Source organism: Ctenopharyngodon idella, chromosome 10 (assembly GCF_019924925.1).
Source record: "Ctenopharyngodon idella isolate HZGC_01 chromosome 10, HZGC01, whole genome shotgun sequence".
Lineage (NCBI taxonomy): Eukaryota > Metazoa > Chordata > Actinopteri > Cypriniformes > Xenocyprididae > Ctenopharyngodon > Ctenopharyngodon idella.
This window is the reverse complement of record NC_067229.1, coordinates 45,007,964-45,032,666: the sequence shown is the minus strand read 5'-3', so window position 1 is coordinate 45,032,666 and position 24,703 is coordinate 45,007,964. Positions and strand designations below refer to the sequence as shown.

At 35.7% G+C, this 24,703-nt stretch overlaps 1 protein-coding gene across 3 annotated transcripts; it reads right to left on the bottom strand.

Moving 5' to 3' along the window:
- Window positions 1-530: 530 nt before the first annotated feature.
- atg10 (ATG10 autophagy related 10 homolog (S. cerevisiae)) lies at window positions 531-24,597 on the bottom strand. Of its 3 annotated transcripts, none has more exons than XM_051908907.1 (8): window positions 24,550-24,597; window positions 21,666-21,832; window positions 21,258-21,380; window positions 19,866-19,988; window positions 12,220-12,352; window positions 11,723-11,820; window positions 3,324-3,421; window positions 531-1,646 (listed from the first exon to the last, which is right to left on the bottom strand). In XM_051908907.1, exons 3-8 carry the CDS (start codon window positions 21,378-21,380, stop codon window positions 1,547-1,549), a joined length of 675 nt encoding a protein of 224 aa, XP_051764867.1. In that variant the 5' UTR covers window positions 21,666-21,832; window positions 24,550-24,597; the 3' UTR covers window positions 531-1,546. The 3 variants fall into 3 exon arrangements, with proteins under 3 accessions (XP_051764867.1, XP_051764868.1, XP_051764866.1); XM_051908908.1 differs by lacking the exon at window positions 24,550-24,597 and adding an exon at window positions 22,139-23,799; XM_051908906.1 differs by lacking the exon at window positions 21,666-21,832.
- Between the last annotated feature and the right edge of the window lie 106 nt (window positions 24,598-24,703).

Here is a 24,703-nt window from a genome sequence, read left to right as displayed (position 1 = left end):
AACACTGATACAGTCCCCTGAGAGACGCGCGCCCCATTTAGACATGCTGACTGAGGACTTTCACCGTCTTCTCTCAAACTCCGGACTCTAAACTCAGCTCCTCCATTTCAGACTTCACATCAGACAGTCAGGATTTCTGAGGGATATGATTCCATTCAACTTTTAAACCGTGTCCTGGCAAGGCACGCTACGTAGATGAGTAATGAAGAGATATATCAGACAGGGAGACACAACAAAAAATACATCAGACTATTTACTTTGCTTACAAGATGCAAGGTTATACGAATAATGTTGTATTTCGATTTCAGGCCTCTGAAATGTCAAAAATAGGCTAAATGCAGCCTGCTTCACAATACCAGACCAGTGAGGGAAAATATTGAGTCACACACACGCACACACCTACGCAGCTGCAGACAAAGACTCGTAGACATGTTTGAATAGCAATTCTCCATATGCAAGCATAAACAGCTACTCTTACGTGATTGTTACAATGCCATCAAAATGCAAAAAGAAATGGCAGCAGAGGAAAATATGGTTTGCCTTTTAATTTGATGATATTGTCACATACATATCCTGAACAAAAGGTGCTGTAAAAGACTGCAGAATGCAGGTTGCTACATGCATCAACTGAGCAACTGCATTTCAGTCATACCCGTCATTTAATATGGACATTTTATGGTTGGTAATGAAAAAAATTAATTAAAGCACCATTCATTTTGTAAACAATACTATTAAAAAATTTGAGTCAGTAAGATTTTGAAAGAAGAACTTATTTTGAACTTCACCAAGGCTGCATTTACTTCATCAAAAATACAATAAAAAATGTGAAATATTATTAATATTTTAAAACTTATGCTCACCAAGGCTGCATTTATTTGATCAAAAATACAGTAAAAAACAGTAATATTGTGAAATATGATTAACATTTAAATCAACTGTTTTCTATTTGAATATATTTTAAAATGTAATTTATTCCTGTGATCAAAGCTGAATTTTCAGCATCATTACTTCAGTGTCACATGATCCTTCAGAAATCATTCTTATATGCTGATTTGATGCTCAAGAAACATTTCTGATTATTATCAATGTTGAATGTTGCTTAATATTTCTGTGGAAACCATGATGAAAAACCATATTTTTTAATAATTCTTTGATGAATCAAAGTTCAAAAGAACAGTATTTATTTGAAACAGAAATCTTTTGTAACATTATAAATGTATTTACTGACACTTCTGATCAATAAATTGATAAATAAATGTTTTACTTTTTTAAAAAAAAGTCTTACTGAACTCAAAGATTTTTAATGGTAGCGCATGAATAAATTATTTTAGTACAATTTATTAATACATTAATTTCACAGGCTAGCTCAGGAATGCTCTGAAAGACTTGGTGTCTTGAATGTTCAAGCATTGCTAACAAGTCTTTTGAACCCTCTTTGGGACCTTTGAGACCCTCAGCTGGGTCACAGGTGTCCTCTTCACATCCTCTGGGTCAGTGGAGTCTGAGACAGACAGGAAGAGCAGAGCAGGTTGGTACCAATGGAGCTTCAGTCTGGAGCGGACACCTCAGTGCAGTAGCTCAATGGGACGTCCAGTCCAACGACAGGGCCAACAACACTGAGCCAGGTCACGATATAGTTCACCCTTCTGAGAACAGATGAGATAATCACACTGCAGTGCTGCAATTTGAAAAAATGTTTATATCTAATCATATCTCACTAGTTAAATCGATGGATATGCCAGATGTGAAAATTAACATTTAGAGCTAAATGAGACAGATAGAACACAATGAGATGATATAACACCATTTTAAAATGTTAAAAGGAACATTTCTAGATTAAATAAAACTTGTATTGAAAGCATGCTCTTCATTACCACAGAAAATAATGTTGATTCATCCCTCATTTAAAATAGAAGTGTATGGGGCAAGTATTCTGGAGGGTTTAAAAGCAGAAATGTAAATCTTACATTTTTTATTAAAGCATGTACATAAATTATAGTTAAAATGTTAATTTGAGTTGTAAAAATCAAATACAAATCATCTTTTTTTGTGGACGTTGCTAATGATAAAATTGATGGATATAAGCTTGGTTTCCTGAGGCTTACAGTATATTCAATGATAAACAGTAGAATTAAAACACAAAATGATTGTATTTTATTTGTTTAAGCAAGTGCTCACAAGCACCCCCATAATTAATTTATTTTAATTTAAAATTATTAAATGATTGATTAAATATTGCATTTAACTATTATGCAATTTATAAAAATGAAATATAATTCAAATATTATAAATATATATAAAATATAAATAATTTATATATTATTGAAATTTCCAAAATTAAAACTCCAATGCTTTATGGATAGTTACGACATGTTCTACCTACTATACTTGTGTAGATTTTAACCAAAAGTAATCGGGTTTAATTTTTTGGTTGTTCCAGACAAGACAGAAAAGGTTAGCAAGTGATTCCATCACATAGTTTCATGCTAACATAAGTAATATTTAAGTCAAATGTTAACATTTTAGTTTGATAATTTAAACATTTATTCATTATGCTGTCTGCCTACTAGGATTCCATTGGAAGTTTTTTACTGAGGGACGAGTTGAAACATATTTTCCATGGTATCCAACGACAAGTCAGAGATGCTGCCGATGGAATTTCACCAAAAACTATAGATATAGGAAGATATAGTACTCTTTCTATACTTCTATTACTGATGAATGGGAGAAACTGCAATGCATAATATGGTGGAATACGTCCCGCCTTCTAAATAAAAGAGCCAATGCGCTGATTGGTCAAGTCATTGCGTCACTGCAGCTGCTGTTAGAGGCTCCGATTTCCATAGAAACCTAAGATAGAAACCACATGCGCATTGGCTCATCTAGCCTGAAAAATACGCTTTTTTAAATGCTATTTGAGCATAAGAAACAACATTTATGGGACAGTTAATGTCAGATTTTGTTGCTGATTTGAAATATGTTATTTAATTGCAAGTTCGGGAAGCAGATTTCAGGATTCTTCCATTCAAATAGATAGGACTTGGTCTTGGATGCCCGAAATAGCTGCCTGGAGGCGTTGCAAATATGGCCGCCGAGTGAACAGACTTTCCTTGAAAGTGAATTTGATTTCACACAGTGTTCGTATAGTACAAACAGTAGAGCATGACACTGGAAACACCAAGGTCATAGGTTTGATTCCCAAGGAATGTGTGAGTTGACAAAATGTGTATCTTGAATGCTATGTAAGTGGCTTTGGAAAAAAGCATGTGATAAATGTAAATGTAAATGCATGACTACTAAAGCTGCATCAGAGAGAAACTCACTTGTTTTCAGCTTGTGCCAAATCCAGAGCAGGTTTCATAAACTCCTCAGTGCGACATGGATGAAGCATGAAAAACGGTTGGCCCAGTAAAGGATGTTCCTACACACACACACACACACATCGTTCAGCTCTGTGTTAATATCTATTCTGACCTCATTTTTTATTAGGAACAGGTTTTCACTGTCAGACGCTGTAACACAGACATTAAACCAGTGCCACAACATGTGTTTTTCCATCTTAACTCAATGTTAAATAGTCACATGATACTTTTCACTACCCGAATTCAATTAAGCTCAAAGCTTTGGATAAATTAAAAAGAAAATTACGAGGCAGACTTAAGCAAATCTGCCGTGTGACACATGGTCTTCATTGGCACCCTGCTGAGCCACTCTCGAATGAGTATCGCACACTGGAGGGCACTCATGCACAGCAGAGATGGAGGAATGTCCTATCCCATTATACCACACCATCATGGAGAGTTTCTTATGGAGCATTTGAAGAAGTCATACTTAGGAAGAGGTTTGGAGCAAAGGCAGTGGAACAATCTGATATTATGAGCTGAACACAATAAAAAACTACTATTGAATTATCAAGAAACTGTTCACAATCTGACTTCCATAACCTGATCTGAAACAATATTCATCAAAAAAAGAGGGTCAAAAAAATTATGTGGGTCCCCCTCAGTAGAAATCACAGGGGCCCCCAAGCCCGCGGGGCCCCACATAATTGCATGCTTTGCATGGTAGGTAAACACGCTACTGTGAGCACCATCTCCAGAACCAGAACAATAATTTTTGGTGGAAAAGGTGTAAGTGTGCACTTTGAAGACAACTGCAAGGTCAGAGGGTGCCAGAAACAGAAACTTTGCTGTCAGTAAACATCCATTTAAACCAGTCATCCAAAACCTTAAAACTCTCCTCTACTCTGCAAATAAAAACAACCTCAGTGCACTGTCACCATCTGCATTAAAATTCACAACATCAACTGTCTGGATCCATTGCTCTGTTACCGTTCAAGCACCAAAGACATGCTGACTCTACAAATTCCCTCGACGACACCTCACTGTTAGCATCAGCGGGATAGAGTTGGACTTTTTCAGGTTATTTTTGAATAGCAATGCCATAGTGTTCCTATACTCCGGCACGATTCCAGCTCGGTCAGTCAATTATTATGACTTCATCGACAGGCCTCATGGGAGAACAGGCTGAATCACTATGCACACCAAACTGTTGTGAACGTGGAGACTAAACACTGCACTTCAGAGTCTTGTTCTGTTGAAATAGGAACTTCTGTAAAATATTTATACATGTGTATATATTATATATATATATATATATATATATATATATATATATATATATATATACAGGGCTACCAAAATGCGGGTAGATGTCAGCTGTGGCGGGTAAGACAGCCACTCCCACTAGCCACTTTGGTGGGTTGAATATAATTTCAGCCTACAGCCTAATCAAAGGTAGCCAAGCTTGTCGTAGCACAAAATTACAATCCGATCACAATTTGTTATCGATTAACTTGCAGTTAGTGAAGGCGGGATAGGCGGAATCGCATTGAATGACACACAACAGAAGCTCTCTGTCGCGCACGCGCGCGATCAGATCTCCTGAATAGTCAAATACATGCACACACAAAATGTCCATCGTGTGGAGTATCTCGCGTGAATACAGTCGGTTATGGCTTAAGTGGACGTAAACAGGTTGGTAAATACTGGATATGTGTCAGTATATTACATACAGTACATGCATCCAGCAGCCCAATTAAATACCTGTCTGTCATTAATTTTAATCAAACAACAAAAGTGTTTGTAATTTGCTGCTTTGTTCTTTTTATATAGCCTAACAAAAATAATAACAATTATAAAATTTCTCATATTATGGTCACCCACCCCTTGGCCACCCGTACATACCACCTGATACGCCATGTAGGCCTAGTCTTGATTTTGGTGGTCAATCTGCATTTGAAAGTTTGAAAGGGTTTTAAATCTAGCTAATCAAGTAAAATGACTCAAAATCAAGTAATTTTAGCATGTCAAAGTCAACTTTAATCATATAAAATGTAATTTCCCAACAGCAAAATTGTGGCCAGTGAAAATGCTGAGTGGCTAGTGACTTTGGAAAACCACTAGCCACATGGGCTGGTGAGCAAAAAAGTTAATGCCAAGCCCTGTGTGTGTAATATATATATATATATATATATATATATATATAAAATATAAAAAATACATATATATAAAAAAATACATATGAGTGTATATATACACTGCCCGGCCAAAAAAAAAAAAGTCGCTGTTTGGATTTTAATAAGCAAATACTTAAGAATCTATGAATGGATCATTATTACAGTGATTATTGTTTGATGTTTAGCAACAATTCTTTTATCGCTTAAAGATGGCGTGTGTAGCTTTTCATTTCTTAAACAACCATGTAGGAAGAGGTGATCACTCTGTAAAGTCTACTCCAGCACATCCCAAAAACTTACACTGAGGTTAAGGTCTGGACTCAGAGGTGCCAATTCATGTGTGAAAATGATTCTTCATGCTCTCTGAACCATTCTTTCACAATTTTAACCCTGGTGAATCTTGACATTGTCATCCTGGAATATGGCCATGATGGGTCTTCCTACATGGTTGTTTAGGAAATGAAAAGCTACACACTCCATCTTTCAGGGTTAAAAGAATTGTTGCCAAACATAAAACATGCTAGAAACATAATAATCACTGTAATAATGATCCATTCATTGATTCTTAAGTATTTGCCTATTAAAATCCAAACACACACACACACGCATTCAGAACACACACAGTCTTAAAAATAAAGGTTCCAAGAGGTTTTCGCAGTGATGCCATAAAACAATGTTTACCAATCTTGGTTCTGGAGTACCCCCAGCACTGCACATTTTAGATGTGTCCCTATGCGTCAACTCCAAGACCTCACATATGGCTGCATCCCAAAACTTAGGCAGCTGACTTGTTGCCTCGCTGCCCTACCAGGCAATGACTTTGCATGAAGCGTTTGCGCACGAAGGTACCTCACGAAACTGATTTCGGACAGACGTCTGAGGCAGCGTAACGGTTTAATGATCTACAGCAAAATAGCGCGCGCTTTGGTGAGAACTAAGCAAATATTTAATTACTACAATAGTAATTTCTCGCTAGAAATGACATCAAAAGTAGAAAACATTGGTGAAAAACGTACATTTACACACAAACTGATCACCAACCGCAACTTTCAGACGGCATCTTTATTTTTTAGCTCAACTGTCACAGAATGGAAAGCACAGGATTGTGGAATATCAAAGGCAGTGAAGGATACATCTATGCTGCCTTCAAAAATCGATCAGATAAAGGAATTTCATGAGACAGGAAATGAAGCTAACTTTGGATTTGGACTTGCCTTGATGCCTTCCTACCTTGGAATGCATCCTCTGAAGGCAGCATTTTTCAGTTTTCGGATGTAACCTACATGTGTTAAATAAGAGAGACATCAAAAGTATGCAGTGTTGGGGAACTCCAGGACCAAGATTAAGAACCACTGCCATAGAAGAACCATTTTAGGTTCCCCAAAGAACCTTTATTCACTGTAACAAAACTTTTGTGCAATTGAAAGGTTCCATGCATGTTGGAACCACAGATGCTAATAAAACAATAATTTGATTCTCCAAAGAACCTTTTAGTGATTAGTTCTTAAAAGAACCATTTTTTTCTTAGTGTGAAGAACATTTAATAATCTAAAGAACCTTTTTCCATTGCTAAGAACCTGGGGCCATATTCACAAAACATCTTAAGGCTAAAAGTAGCTCCTAACTTGCCAATTTATCAGAAACTCTTAAAAAAAAAAAAAAAAAAAAAAAGGGCGAGTCAGTCCTAAATTTAGGAATCCAAAATTTTTGCTCTAAGAGTATTTCACAATGCATTTTAGCGCTATAACTAGCTCCTAAATCTGTGAAAAGTTAGGAGTCCTCTTGACTACTCCTAAGTCACTAAGACCAAATGATACTAAAATGGCTGTTGCCGGCAATCCGACCAAGACACTGTACACCACTGAGGCAATAGGCGATAGAGTTGAGTCTTTTCTTCATAAATGCAATAAATATTTTGATTTATAGCTCAACTTCATGCTCACTACTGCGCAGACTTGGGTTCCAAGATGTCAGTACCATATTTGGATATTGGTGGCTTCACTTATCTACAATAAAAGAGAGTGAAGGTGCGTCGTCCAAATTTTTTTTTTTTTAACAGTGTATGGGTCAACCCTGCCCTTTCTCTCAGCTTAAGACTTCTTCTCTATTCCTTAGTAAAAGTTGGTCTCAGCAGCTTTGTGAATAGGTTTTAAAAGAAACTCTTAGCTAAGAACTTTTACTGCTATTTAGGAGAACTCTTAGTGGTAGATAAAATGTTTTGTGAATACGGCCCCTGTTGCGCAATTGAAAGGTTCCATATGTTAAAGGTTCTTCATGGAATCTTAGATGCTAATAAAGAACAATCATTTTGGCTCTCCAAAGAACTTTTTAGTGAACAGTTCTTAAAAGAACATTTTTTTTTAGTGTGAAGAACATTTAAATAATTTAAAGAACCTTTTTCTACTATGAAGAACCATTTGTGCAATGAAAAGGTTCAATGGATGTTCTTCATGGAAGCATATAGTGTATAGTTTTAGATGACATGTTCACACTCTGTTCACTGACCGTTATATATTGAGGCCTTATTGGGTCCTCAAGTGAGTTCTGCCTTGTCCTAATCTACTTATCTACCTCCATTATTGGTTATGCTAAGAATACGATTAGGGTTTAAGAAAATTGGGGAGATAAAGAGGAGAATGAGAGATATAAGAGGGCAAAAACAGACTGTGCAGAGAGGAAAGCGAAGAGACCGAGCGAGAGATAAAGAGAGAGAGAGAGTCCATTGGCGTCACTGCTCGTAAGGCCTTGATGTGAGTCACTCATGTTTACCTGCGTCAGATGCAGCAATGTTCCATCTCCTGAGCACCTCAAGACCCTCAACCCTTCCTGAATCTCTCCCTCTGCTTTTACTGCGGTCCCTCTCCTCTAATATCCTCCACTGCCTCCAATCAGCCTTTTTCTGCCTCTATTTTTCCACTCTCTCCATCCATTCATAATCACGCCTACGGATCTGCATCCCTCGCAAGCAGCACTAAACAACCGGAGTCAGTTTTCCCATACAATCCATGAGATCTACGAGGAGGGAATACCAGCTATCAATGTAAAGTTTAGTCCACGTTGCAGCCTATTATGGCCAAGAACCGCCCACTAAGACAGGAACAGCCATCTGATTGGCATGTAAACCGACCAATCACAGCTATAGTAGGATGGATTTAAACTGTAGGTTTTGATGCACAACATTTTCCCATCTTCCCAACTTTTTTTTTTTTTTTAAATATTTTACTCATTTATTTTAAAATAACACACACACACACACACACACATACACATACACACACAGGCCAATATATTAGGGCTATCAAGCAGTTACAAATTTTAATCTAATTAATTACTTTAATTAACCGCACATCAAATTTGGCTGAGAAATTACCCCAAAAGATCATTTAAAGTCATTATTGTGTTAAATGAGAAAAGCATCAAGTAGACATTACAAGACATAGCTTTAGAAAGACATATTTTATTTGATTCAACATAATTTATTACACAAACTTTTATGCCAATAGCCCTTGCTTTTAAGGGCCAAGATTTTTTTTTTCAGAATCTGCATCTGAATTGGTATTTAGATATATTTACAGATCAAAACAGTTTGGTTACGAAAATTCTTCAAAAGATCTTCTTTAACAGAATTTTCATTTTGGGACAAACTATCCCCAAAATATGAAATTATTATCATTTTTTTAATGAAGTGTTACTCTAAATAAGAAAATAAAACTGCCAGTAGGTGGCGGTAAAGGTCTAAATGAGTAAGTCAGTGAGTCATTCATTCATTCGATTCGTTCAAACGGCTGATTCATTCAGGAATGAAGTAAATGGCTCTCTTTATGAATGGGCCATTGAATCATTGGTTCACCCGATTGATTCGCTCAAAACGTGGATTCATTCAGAAACGAAACACCAATGTGTTGCTCGGAGATGCACAACAGGCTTTACAGGTAATATTTTTGTTGGCAAAAATTAGACAATAAAACAGACAATATTGTGTCTAAAATATAACAGGATATTAACTTGTTTACTGAACTGTTGTGTAAAATCAATATCACATTTGCACTTGTGCTATTTGGGACAAATACTGCACTTGCGTGATATTGCGCTCGTTACTCGTGTGATATTGCTTAACTATATCAAATGATATAAATATGAGACAAAAAAAAAAATCATACAGAGGCATTTTTGCCCTGATATCTTTTTGGACCATTCTAACTGCATTTTACAGGCTACATCACAAAGAGAATTGTTGCCCTGCATCATATTCGTCACCAATGAACTTCATGAAATGTAAGATTACCTACAGGGGTCTGGGACGGGACAGGTGCGTTACCATAATCGACAGCCCAAATATATACAGTGCCACTTGAAAGTTTGTGAACCCCTTGCAGAATCTGTGAAAAATTTTAACAAAATAAAAGAGATAATACAAAATGCATGTTATTTTTTATTTAGAACTGTCCTGAGTAAGATATTTTACATAAAAGATGTTTACATATAATTCACAAGACAAAAAAATAGCTGAATTTATTAAAATGACCCAGTTCAAAAGTTTGTGAACCATTGATTCTTAATACTGTGTGTGGTTACCTGGATGATCTACGACTGTTTGTTTGTTTTGTGATGGTTGTTCATGAGTCCCTTGTTTGTCCTGAGCAGTTAAACTGAGCTCTGTTCTTCAGAAAAAAATCTACAGTTCCTGCAGATTCTTTAGATTTTAAGCATTTTTTGCATATTTGAACACTTTCCAGCAGTGACTGTATGATTTTGAGATCCATCTTTTCACACTGAGGACAACTGAGGGACTCAAACACAACTATTAAAAAGGTTCAAACATTCACTGATGCTCCAGAAGGAAACACGATGCATTAAGAGATGGGGGGTGAAAACTTTTTGAATTTGAAGATCAAGATACATTGTACTTAATTTGTCTCCGGGAAACATGTAGGTATCTTCTGTTGCTTCCAAAGGGCAGTACTAAATAAAGAAAATGGATATTTAAACAAAATAAGAAAAATTTGGACATCTTCATCCTGTTCAAAAGTTTTCACCCCCCGACTCTTAATGCATCGTGTTTCCTTCTGGAGCATCAGTGAATGTTTGAACCTTTTTTAATAGTCGTGTTTGAGTCCCTCAGTTGTCCTCAGTGTGAAAAGATGGATCTCAAAATCATTCAGTCACTGCTGGAAAGGGTTCAAATATGCAAAAGATGCTTGAAATCTGAAGAATCTGCAGGACCAGGAGGATTTTTCTGAAGAACGCTGGGCAATTTAACTGCTCAGAACAAACAAGGGACTCATGAACAACCATCACAAAACAAACAAACAGTCATAGATCATTCAGGTAACCACACACAGTATTAAGAATCAGTGTTTCACAAACTTTTGAATGGGGTCATTTTAATAAAGTCAGCTATTTTTTTGTCTTATGGATTATATGTAAACATCTTTTATGTAAAATATCTTACTCAGGACAGTACTAAATAAAAAATAACATGCATTTCTTATTATCTCTTTTATTTTGTTAAAATTTTTCACATTTTCACAGATTCTGCAAGGGGTTCACAAACTTTCAAGTGGCACTGTATATATACACACACAACTGGTTACAAACTGGAGTTTTTGAAACTGTGGAAAGCCGGTGTCATGAGAAGTCCTCCCCCCAGGAATTGGGTATCCTTTAGGACCCAGGCGGTAATGCCTAATCAAAAGTTGATGATGTTTATTACATTAAGTGCACAAACAACATGATTGATATAAAATGAATGCCTATGTATTGCATAATAAAACAAACTGGAAACAGATATTGGAAGCAAAAAACATACATAATATAATATAAGCTAAGCTAGCAGGCTAATCAGGTAGATGTATGCTGTGCTAGTACAAAAGCTAACTAAAAAAACAGTAAGAATGAGAAATGCTTGATTTCACAACCTATAGCTTCAGTTATGTCCTAGTATATGATGAACCATGTCATTTAAAAGACATTAATGGTGATTGTAACATATTTTAAATGATATAAATCATAACGTGATTTTGCAGTAATTATAATCAGGCGTTATAAATACTACCCATTAAAAGTCTGTTGAACCACTCGGGGTCCTAAAGGACACCCGATTCCTGGGGGGGACTTGATTTCTCACCACACTGGCGAATTGATTTTGAGAAAGCAACTGCCAAAACAACAAATTCAGTACGGTCATGATGTCACACACGTTACCTGTTGGGTCAGCGTGTCCCAGGGTCCCTGCTGTAGTCTCTGTCTATAGTTTGGATGAACATTGCTCCACACCTCCTCAAGAGAGAGGGGATTCCCATCTGTAATGAGAAGGTTTTCTAATCTGATTACAGTCTGTATAAGTGATCACTTTAAAATGGTTGATGCTTGCATGTCCGTATTTGCTAACTTGCTCAATAACAGCTCCAAAAATGTTTACATGGCAGCCATTAATGTATTTACAGCACAAAGTCAAACTTTGTTGAGCACAGGCGTAAGTCACCGTTCTGCCTGCTTTCTCAAAACTCAAAACACTCCTGTCGAGATGGGATCTCAGTGTAAATGTTGAGTCTGTTTTTGCAGCGCACATAAAACCAGACTTTGAGAAAGCAGAACACAGAGGGTTCTGAAATACACACACTGATAAGGGAAGGAGACAGCATATAAACAAGACTTTGCAGTTTAATGATAGAAATGCAGTGAGAGAGAAAGTTGTGTACCTAACGTTGAGGCTCTGAAATAGAGGACGGGGATCTGATAGCTGCAAGAATACAGAACGTGGTATTCATAGCGCAGCGCAGCATGAATTTCACATACTGCCTGAACTCCAGCCGTTTCATCCTCAACGTTTGCCTAGAAAACAAGACAGAGAAATGGATAGAAAGTGAGAGAGATTCATGCCATTCCATGAAACAGATGCAGCCATAAATGCGACAAAAATAAAGGATGCAGATTGCTATAAATGAATATCAAGTCTCAAATTTTGAGACAACACACTAAGTTCAAGGATTAGTTCACTAAAAAATGAATATTCTGTAATCATTTACTCATTTTCTTTATCGTTCCAAACTTGTATCAATTATTTCCGTCCATGGAACACAAAAGAAGTTTATCAGAATGTTCACACTTCTCATTGTCATACACAGAAGTTTTAGGTCAGTAAGATTTTTTTTTTTTTTTTTTTTAAAGAAATTATTATTTTATTAGGCAAGGACACATTTTTATATTATATTCATATTTATTATTTTAAATATTTACAAGACATTGCACCCTTATATAGCTTCAGTGTAGCTAGTATTAATGAATTTGTCCTTGTATATTTTAACAAAAATATGTATTTTTTAACATTAACAGTAATAATAATATAAATATAATATTATACAATGTATATTATGTTACATATTACATAACATTTATTATTGTAATCAAATGATATTATTATTATTATTATTATTATTAAAATATTGAAGATCAAATTCAGTTATTTTTTATTTTTGCTAGTTATTTTAGCTCAGCAAGGATGCATTAAATTGATCAAAAGCGATGCTAAAGACATTTATAATGTTAGAAAAGACTTCTATTTCAAATAAATGCTGTTCTTCTGAACTTTCTATTCATCAAAGAATCCTGAAAAAAAAAAAAAAAAAAAAATGTACTAAATGTAAAAAATACTAAGCAGCACAACTGTTTTCAACATTGATAACAATAAGAAATGCTTCTTGAGCAAGCATATTAGAGTCGCCAGAACATTCTCCTAAACTCTCCTTCTTCGCTCCAAAAGACAGAAATAAAGTCATACAGGTTTGGAACGACATGAGGGTGAATAAATGAATGAATACATTTTCATTATTGGGTAAACTATTCTTATACAACAGATATGACATCTTGCCACATAAAGGCTAATTCTGTTTAAACCGCTTCAACCTGCAAGAAGTCATGAATGGAGCCATATCACATATCTGATCAATGATGCATGTGCAGACTCGTCATAAACCCTGAGCCGTGATACCAAACCTCAACTTACATCCACACCGCCCAGCCATCGATATACATAAGTGATTCACTGACCAGCATGTGACTTCATTCTTCTTTCCATAACTTGACTGATGAAAATGAGACCTCCTGAACAGTCTAAGTGGGCAACAAAATGTGTTTACCCTTTTGCTTTCCTCTTGCATCCTTCATTCATAGGATATTGTTGACATGTTGAGAGAGTTTATACACTCCACCCTTTGTGTTGTGGAACATGACTAATGGCATCAAGCACAGGACCCTCGAGTGGGTCCACATGCACAAATGTTGTGCAGACTGTTTACCAAGGTTACCTCCCTTTCATCGGGCGGTGCGCACTGGATTTTCTTGCTCCTTCTCGACCTGCAACCCCTGGTGATTAATTGGCTGTCAGAATGTGGAATAAAGGTTTAGTGCGCTGCAACTTGCACAAACACAGATAAACAGGAAGGGGTGGCGTCATACCAGGGAGGAGTTCACAACCATCCCCACTGTGCTGGGGAGCAACTACAACTAACTTACTGTAACTACACTTTGTAGACATTACAGACTACATCACATTGTAGGTTCTCCAGTAACAGGCAACTTTCACCAAAAAGTAGCAATGTAGTACAACACAAGGCTATATTGCTGTCACAAATTGGACAGTCAGATTTGTTTAAGTAAATTGGTTAATTTGTACAGCTGTACAAAAAGACAATGTAAATAAACAAATTCAAAAAGAAACTGTTCACTGATTTGAGTCTCTGTGCAGTATTTTGCATGAAAACCTTTGTGTTATGCTATTTTATTGATAAATACTTCTTTGATTAAATGTTACATAATATAATCCAATTATAAATTATTAATTAATTGTTATATTATTTTATTATTAAAAAAAAATATTGCATCCTTATACTGTAACTTCAGTATAATATATATATATATATATATATATATATATATATATATATAAATATATTAAATATAATATTGCACTCTTATATAGCTTTAATGTAGTTAGGTACTATTAATAATAAATTTGACATTGAATATTTTAATATTTATTTTTATTATTATTTAATAATGATATTTAGCATATTTATAAATATATAACAAAATAATATATTATTAGTATTATTATTGATGATGATCATGATATTTTTTTATTGTATATACATTTAAAAAATATTGCTCTGAATATTTATTATATATATATATATATTATATACACACACAGGTTTAACAAAACAATAGCTGGATTGCAATAGAAATAATTTATAATAAAAAAATCTTTGAGCACTCCTAAATGGCACCTGTGACGTGATTTCAGTCACATGGAGGTGGCTTTGAGATGCTACGACATCACTATGGCCTTTGCGGTCCACACTGATACATGCAGGTTTAATTAGCGAAAGTGTCTGAGCGACAAGTTGGATCACCAGAGGCGGTGGCTGTATCCCTGGCAAGTTCAATGCAGGCTCAAGGATTCGTCACGCATCCATGCCTTCACTGATAACATCTCCTGCCTCCCATACAAGCGCAGTCTTGAGAGACAATACTACTGTTTCACATCCGACGTCTGTCAGGAATGAAAGAGTTTGGATAGAGGGAAGGCAGGTCAAATAAACAATGACGTCATGCTTTTTCCAAACAGTACCAGCATTGAAAGGTAAAATATCTTCACCTAGAGGGTGTAAAATAATGTGTGAGATGATGAGTTAAACGAGAGCTCAAACAAGCTAGCAGAAAACGCATTAAATTTCAGGTTCGCCGTGGCAGGAACTCGTTTGGCAAAACGAATATTCACAGCTCTCATTCAACCTTTGCATAACTGACTCTTCGACTGCATTTGGAATTCAAATAAAGGACAAAAGTTCAGCTGCTGTGCGTGCGCCTGCAGAACACGCTTAAAATTTTCAAAAGGTCAAGTTTAAAAAGGGGCGTTTATTAACTTTGAAACGTGTTTCTAGCAACAACAACTGGCATCTGCCGCCGTTTGTTGTCATTCAAATGCTGCCGTGTTTATGTTCAAGCAGGTGTACAGACATAACGGTGCAATCGCTAAACGACGACACCTGTTCAACTTCACAAACACACAAGGAAAGAAAAGGGCTGCGTGGCACGCTGCAGCAGACGCTTTAAATAGCATCATCTAAAGAGGATCTAACAGAGCCATGAGCTCAGGTATACACTTTATACGCACTCCGTTTTTCACTGTCAAAAGGAAGATCAATACTGGACGTGCAATAGCAGAGTCGAAGACGTTCCTCTCGCTTACCTGAATACCCGAGTTTGGCTGGGTAATTTCAGAGGCTGATGAAGGATGGGCTCTTTCATTAACCTAAATAAGCCCTAATTATGGGTTTAATTATCCTAGTAATTCCGTTTACATTCTTCGCACTTAAAGGATTAAAATACCTTTTGCTTCTGGGTGCATCTCTTGAGGAACAAATAAAGGTTTCTTCCTTAAATGTGGTTATATAGCAGCTACGAGAAGCTCTAGTGGTTGGACGAGACCCAAAAATTAGTCTGTTCTGAAAGTGAAAAACAATGCTAATTGCAAATAATTAGTCAGTAATATCGCAAAATAAAAGCACATATATACATATATAATATATATACATACATACATACACACACACATATATATATATATATATACACACACACACCTTTTTGTTGACAGGTATATTTAATGCTGTCAAACGATTAATCGCGATTAATTGTATCCAAAATAAAAGTTTGTATTTACATAATATACTTGTGTGTACTGTGTATTTTTATCTATATATAAAAAAAACATACATACATGTATATATTTAAGAAATATTTACATATACAAATATTTTTTATATATAAAATATATTTTTGTTAAATATATACTAATATATATATATATATATAATATATAAATAATCTACTGTCTACAAACATACTGAAGGACGGTTATTCTTGTTTACTGGCCTCTTCATGTACAGGTGCTCATAGACAAAGAGTAACATTGAACATAGTTCCAGAGAAATCAGGTGTGTGGCACTGAAAGGGTTAACCCTGATAGATTTTTGTTGAGTGAGGCATTTATTCACTCCCTAAAAGAATTCCACCACTCAAAACAGGATGCCACAAAAAAGAAAAAAGCTCCTGGCTTCCCTAATCTTCCACAGATCTTTTTGGAATTTTTTTTTCTTCCTTTCCTGAACAATGGAAAAAAGAGTCTTTCTTGTAGCCTGCAAGCTACTGCTTGCTGCCGAACAGTCTTTACCAAGGTCAAGTTTTCTAAATGTTCTTTTATGCAGGGCATGTCAGGTGACGTGCGCTGTAGCACGACTGCACATGAGACTTCAGAATGTTGGGGGGTAAACAAAGGAGATGCTGATGTTGAGTTGGTATCACTACAGACAATGCTGGTCTTTTTTTCTTCGGTGTATCAGAAATTAATCAGCGATGTATAAATCTCACAAAAATATGTTCAGTTCACATTTCACCTCAAAAGCAAAAGAATGAAAAAATAAGAAATTAGCATACACTCTTAAAAATAAAGGTTCCAAAAGGGTGTTTTCACAGTGATGCCATAGAAGCACCATTTTCAATTCCCCAAAGAACAGTTCTAAAAAGAAACATTTTTCTAAGTGTGAAGAACATTTTGAACCTTTTTCCACTATTAATAACCTTTGGTAGAAATGGAAAGGTTCCGTGGATGTTAAAGGTTCCACTGATGCCAATAAAGAACCTTTATTTTTAGAGAGTAAAGAATTGCATAAAACTATCAAGATGTTTTGCTTGAGATTTAAGTTCATTTTCCCTTCAAAATTCTTATTATTATAAATATATATATATTACATAATTTATACATTAAAAATTACAACAAATACTACCAATGATATAAAAATACTTTACAATTTAAATAATATAAAAAAATATTTTTGCATTACAACAATAAGAATCAGAATATTTGCATTACAGTAATGAGCATCTGCAGAGAAATGTGCTTAAGTCATGAAAAAAAACAATATATTTAATAATTATTATATATACTCAATGATTTTGATTATATAATAAATTATATATGAGTCAAAATATGCTAAGGGGTAACATTGGAACAAAAAGTATTACTTTTTCACTATTACTTACAGCAGGATCTGCATTTTCATGGGTTTAAATAAAATATTTTAATATATAAGAGTTATAAGAGACAATAAGAACAACTTCGTGCATTAAAACCACTCCTTTCCTGATTAAAAAACAAACTTGATTTTCAAATTTCAATGAATTTGCGGCAGCCAAACATGTCAGTCTCTGAGTAACATGTCATTTATTTAAGCCACGAAATAAACTTCATTCCGTAAAATAAGTATAATGAACTACGCAAAAAGCATTTCAAACGTCTCCAGCACGTTTTATAATTACCCAACAATCAAACATAGTTCACCTCTTACGCACATTATCGTGTCCGTCAGAAACTTAGGCTGGCTGTCGGTTGGAATATTAGAACTAAAAAGATAGACATAACACACTCATGGACATCAATCACTTCACTGAATACTTGCCAGCTAAGAAATAAATAATTATTACCTTACGATCCATTACAAGTTTTCAAATCCATATCATTTGAATATCACAACATCGATGTCTGTCAAAAAAATAAAGTGCACAATACACATGGGAGTATTTATGAGAAGCAGAGGTCCGAGTCAGGCATTTCCTGGAAAACTCACACTACCGGATGTTTTGACTATGTCATCGCTTTCCGAGAAGAGGGAGAAAATGGCGACCTGAGCGGCTTTAACACGATGTCTGTCAGAGACGATGATAACATACATAATACACAACGCACGCAAGTACAAATTTGTTCTTCACTCACTGAAATAAAATCGGGATGATCAGAGAGCTGAGCGAAATACTTCACACTGCATGCTAAAGAGAATAAACGACAATCCAATTCAAAACTTTGCCGGGTTAGTGAATATCGTTCAACATGTTGATTTTGAAGTTTCAAATATGGATATTTTTCTTACAAAAATGCATTGCTTCACTTCAAAAGGCCTTTATTAACCCCCTGGAGCCGCATGGATTACTTTTATAGTTGGATGCATTTTTTTGGCTTCAAAATGTAAATATTTTTAAATATATCTCCGATTGTGTTCATCTGAAAAAAGATAGTCATATACACCTAGGATGGCTTGAGGGGGACTGAATCATGGGATAATTTTCATTTTTGGGTGAACTATCCCTTTAAGCCAATTATCAAAGTTTGATAAAATGTTTAATTTTCTAATAAAAGATGATAAATTACATGGTTGGTTACATTTAATTACCATTAATTTTACTTTGCAGATTTTGACTAATATATATTAAACATAATATAAACTTTGTGAATAATCACAGTGATTTTAAGGAGTTTCACCGCTTATGTTTCCTAGACTAAGCAATTTAGCTACCTTTGCAGATGATAGTTACTTTGATTTTTAAAAAAAAAAAATGCTATTACAGGGCAAGTAATGTACATATATTAAGATATAGTAGTGAATATCATTAATAATTAGTGCAACTGACCAGCCCTAACCACAGAATATCGGAAGGATTGCATTATAATCAGTTAATTCATAAAAACAAAAACTGCTTTCTCCAATGGCAATGAAATATGGCAAAATCTCCTTCATGAAAGGAGATGGTGTCGAGTCTTCCCTAGTGTGTGTGAGCTGAATGTAAATATGCAAGAAGTCGAGTCATTTGCAATCAGCCGGAAGGGCTTACTAATGAAATGGGCTGAGAGTGGAGGTAAAGAAAAATCAACTACAAGGCACAACCCCATTTTGGAGGAGATCGTTTAGACCGGCATACCAATCAAAATATTTTGCTGATACTAACTTCAAAGATTGTTTTTTTAAAAATCAAGCATACTCTTTAAAGTTTAAAGATGTCACTCACAACCATTTTCCCCCTCAAATGGAAATGCATGAAGGGTGCAGACAAAGCTAAACGACTGTGTGTGTGTGAAACACGCGGATGGACAAAAGAGCATAAACATCTTAACAGTCACATAAAAGCGTATGCCAACATTAGCAAGTTTTTCCAAAACTAAACCCGGCACGGTTATAAAGCAAGGATTTAGTTAAAGTGTTTCCTTCAGGTAATTGATTCAGTATGTGGGGAAACACTTAGGTCAGTTTTCGTTTTCGGTGGCCCATTTTGTTAGCGTTTATAAACGGACTGGCTCATTCCATCCAAGAACCACCCCCAGTTCAGAGACAGTACGCTTATACGACCAAAATGGGTAAAACGAAAAGACTTACTCATCAAAGGTCATTACTTAGTGTTAGGGGTTGTTCAGATCACTAATCCTGAGCAATAGTAATAGTGAGACTTGTCTTACCTGAATGTCATCTGTCAGAAGTTCCATGTTTTCAGCCTGCATGAAACACCCATGTTGTTTGTGCAACAGGCTTGATTTTACAGAGGTGAGAACAGTCTTCTTCATGAATCCTTCATTAGTGCCCTGGAACAAAGTCAAGTCACAACCAACACAAGATTACCATAAAACACTGGCATGTAGAAGAAACAAGAGTACCAAATGAATCTCAGGAAACCTGTCAAGAACAAATCTGAGATATATTTTAGCCAAAAACTTTTTATATTTTAAAAAATTATATATACAATTTTTATGTAATTTATATATACAATTTTTAAATACACATTTTTTGGAATATTCATGCTTATATAAAATTACATTTTATCACATTGCAGGACCATTTAAAAAAATAGTGAAGGCAAAAACGTGATTTAAAAGAGTAAAAATTTAAAATGGTAGAAGTTACAGTTATGAGACCTTAAATATACACTTTCCCTTAAAAGATAGACTATAGACTAATCTATAGACTAATATCTTAGACATCTATAAACAAAATGTCTATGAACATGCATTTTCCCATCATGGTAGCATTTGTCGCATGGTAGCACTAGCCTTTAAATGAAGACCAATAAAGTATTTTTAAAGAGGCCATATTATGCCCTTATACAAAGTCTTGATTTTGTATTTGGGCTCTACTAGAATAGGTTTTTATGCTTGAATGTTCAAAAAACACATTATTTTTCACATTTCACATTGTTGCAGCACCTCTTTTCCCAGTCTGTCAGTAACGCTCTGTTTAATTCCTGTCTCTATGAAGCCCCTCCTTCCAAAAAACAGTGTGTTCTGATTGGTCAGCTGAACCAGCATGTTGTGATTGGTCAATTGCTTCCAGCGTGTTTCAGAAATATCACGCCCCTTACCATAATTTTTTTTTTTTTTTACCAGAGATTAAACACATTACTAGCTCAACCAGGCCTCGCCCCATTTTTTTGTGCATTCCTTATTAGGCGGGAATAATAAAAATTGGAAAAATGAAGTGAAAATGTTTCTGTTCCTCTATTGTAAGTTGCTTTGGATAAAAACACCTGATAAATGCATATGTGTAATTCAATGTAAATGTGCTGTAAAAAAAATTATATCACAGTCATTTTTAACAGACGTTGCAGTGAGAACTTAAAAAGAGTTGAGAAATAATGAGAATTTGGAGAGAGAAAGTGCTGAATTGTCGTTAACAGTAATGTCAAAATGCCAAAAAATCTAAAAATAGGCTTCATTTTCTTCATTTTGTAAATAAAACTCTTTCTTTCTTGACATGTTTTTTGAGATTCACCTTTAAAAGTTCTTTCTTTCATTCTAATCCTCTAAGGACAACAAGTAGGCCCAGACTTTGTGGAGTTACTCAAACATTCACTTCACCTTGATCTGCTCCCAGCTCCAGCCATCCTGGATGGTCTCAGAGTGTTGGAGAAAGAGCTGACAGCAAAGCCGGAAGGTCCTTTCATCCAAGTAACATGACGCAGAGTTTTTCTCACCAGCCATCTGAGGGTAAGAAGAATCACATTTAAATGTATAATAACCAAAGATGACTTTTCACTGTTGACATGAACATTGTAAAGTCAACATGAAGTGCCATTCACAACACATTTTACTTCTGGGTACGATAGGATATGAGATAAGATAACATGCAATGGACACATCTTGGTTTAATCCATCAGGAATTGATTGGATCATGAAGGAACAATCATTGGGACAACATGCACAGTTATGCTAATTGTGCACAACTACACCAGGAATCTGTATTAAGACAGTAAATTCTATGCTTACTTTAAGTTCTCTCAACAAATCCACAGGCAGATTTAGAATTGCTGAAACACAAATTCCATCACAATTTTAGGTTGTTGGATCACAACAGCGGCTCTGGCTTCAATTACTCTGAGGAAACGGTTGATTCCCTAAGTGGCCCTTTCCTGCTCGTGCCTCTTTCACCCCCTCTGCGTGAACAAGCAGAAATGAGAAACATCAAACAAACCCATTTATTCACATCTTCACTGATCAGCCGGTTTAGTGAGCATCTACAACTCCAAACTAAATGGACACAACATGGCTTGATTAATTAAAGCGTGTGAAGCAATAAACAAAATGTGCACACACTTGGGTGGACTAGCAGTGTCTCTGCGTCTAGCTACAGCCCAATTCTGACATGTGGGGAAAGGACAATTCTTTAAATAATGTACTACCGAATCTTAATTAAAGGGATAATTCACCCAAAAATGAAAATGATCCCATGATTTACTCACCCTCAAGCCATCCTAGGTGTATATAACTATCTTCTTTCAGACGAACATAATCGGAGTTATATTAAAAAAATATCATGGCTCTTCCAAGCTTTATAATGGTAATGAATGGCGCACAAGATTCTGAAGCCCAAAAAAGTGCATCCATCCATCATAAAAGAAATCCATACGGCTCCAGAGGTTTAATAAAGGCCTTCTAAAGTGAAGCGATGGGTTTTTGTAAGAAAAATATCCATATTTAAAACTTTAGAAAGTATAATAACTGGTTTCATCAATGGCCACACACAAGTCTAGTTGCGGAGGAAGAGTGACCTCTGACCGATTGTTACTATGAATAAACAGAATAAATAGTAACTCATTATAATATATATATAGTAACCGATTAAAAATCTGTAGAAAAACAGAAAAGGTACTGGTAGTTTTCTGTTAAGTTTGTGTTCATTTCCGTTAACACAATGCAATGCGTAATTCAAAATACAGGTAAAAACTGAAAAATCAATACAGAAAATTTCTTCATATTATCAGTACACTTTTTGTGCACCATTCTTAATGCCCGTTCACACCAAGGACGATAACTATGATGATAATGATAAAGATATAGTTCTAAAAATCATTCTATATGTAAAAAGAGTCCACACCACAACTATAACGCTAACGGCACAGAGAAACAACATCATTGGAAACACTTTCAGAATGACTTTTTTCCAGCTGATGAATGATAAAAACATTGACAGCCAATCAGAATCCATCCTGCTTTAATGAGCTTGAGTATTTAAAGCCGCTGGCGACAAGACAACAGCGCACACTTAACATAAACAGAGCGTTATGGTTCATTGGTGTGGATGCTACTATTATTATCGTTACAGTTATCGTTCTTGGTGTGAATGGCCTTTAGAGTGTAGGGTATTTAGTAAATTTTACTGTCTTGTGACTAAAGAGGTAAAGAATAATTTTCATTGGTTGTTGTTAGTAGGTCATAGGCCAACATGGCAAATATAGCATGTACAGAAATGTATTTATAAAACACACTAGCATACTTAAAGACTTATTTTCATCAAATTTAGTACTCAAATAGTAAGATTTCAGATACAGCACTGTTTTCACACAGGTTTTCAAAAACACACCCCCATTGGTCAGCCAAAAAGATAGTCCCGCCCCCAACTCACACATTGGTCAATTTCAATGTTGTCGTAATTACCATAACATTCTACTCATAGCTGTTCACATCCTCGGGCTGGGAATTATGCATTTCTATGGCAATACTATCAACGCCTAAGGGTGCGTTTACACGACAATGATGTACTAAACGGAAAAGTTTTTCCTTTTTTTCGTGTATAGACGGCACCATTGTCAAAATGTTCCCCACTCACACAGATCTGCGAAAACAACAACAACAAAAAAACCCCCCACAAAAACGCTGTATTAAGCATGCCAGGCCAGTAGTTGGCGATGTCATTTTGTAAAGAAACACTACACACCTATAGACCGACCACGTAATACACATGCGCTTGACGTCACCGTTTTCACAAATTCTCATTTTTGTAGTTTACACGGAGACGACAACGGTATCAATTTCAAAAACATGCACTTTGAAACCCGTTTACAAAAGTTTGCATTTTCAGGCCCCTAAAACGCCATTGTCGTATAATTGAACGGCCAAACTGAATAAAAAAAGTTTTCCATTTTCAGTTGAAAACGGTGTCGAAAACGGCCCTAAATCAATCTGCAGGGGTCAGGTGGTACAGCGGTCACGTGGTACAAGTAGAAGCTCTAAGAAACAAGTTGTAATCTCGTATTGTTTGTTTGACAACAATTACTGTATTACTTAAAGCCACAGAATAACAGTATTTCCACTATTTTGTAAATTAACATTAAGGATTTACTTATAAACTATTCTTATTAACATGCATGTTTAACGTGCAGTTGTCTCTGTTTTTTAAGTTTGGATGGGGCGTATTTTAACATCGAAAAATTACACAAATCACATTTAAACTCAATATGTCGTTGTATTTTCACGACAACTCAACTATGATGACAGCCTCTTGAATCTGTATAGCCTGAATCAGATCATGTTTTCAGGGAACACCCTTTACTGATGACACTTAAGTTACATAAAGCGTTATATGGCGTCTTAATGGAACTGAGCTCGAATACTAAAGCACAGATAAAGATAAAGAAGGACGCAAAACAGTCTGAGCATCAGCGCTCGTGGCATTTCAACCGTGCAGCTCTCGAGAGCCCCTATTTATAAAGTCAGCAGCAACGTTGCTGTGGTAACTGCAATGCCCGTTCTTTGACTTTGTTATAATTTCTAAAACGCCAACTGTCTGACATGTTACATTGTTGCTGTATGACTCGGAACTGTCATAAAGAACATCCACAGCAGCGCAAACTGCTCTATCGCTCTGTCTTACCATGATCTCACTCGGCTACTTCCGGGATCCTGAGCGCGGAGGGGGTGAAACGGAACAGCCAATGTTATTCAGCACAGGCGGTTTCAAGCCGCCCACTTTGGAAAAAAGCACAGCGCAGACATTAGAGGACAGACAGCAGTTAAAACATTCGCCA

Excerpts from the sequence above, each read along its gene's own strand:
- atg10 (XM_051908906.1), bottom strand. Across the intron at positions 11,821-12,219 it reads TTTCAGAGCCTCAACGTTAG|ATGGGAATCCCCTCTCTCTT; the intron begins GTACACAACTTT and ends TTCTCATTACAG. Across the intron at positions 3,422-11,722 it reads GGGACACGCTGACCCAACAG|GAACATCCTTTACTGGGCCA; the intron begins GTAACGTGTGTG and ends GTGTGTGTGTAG.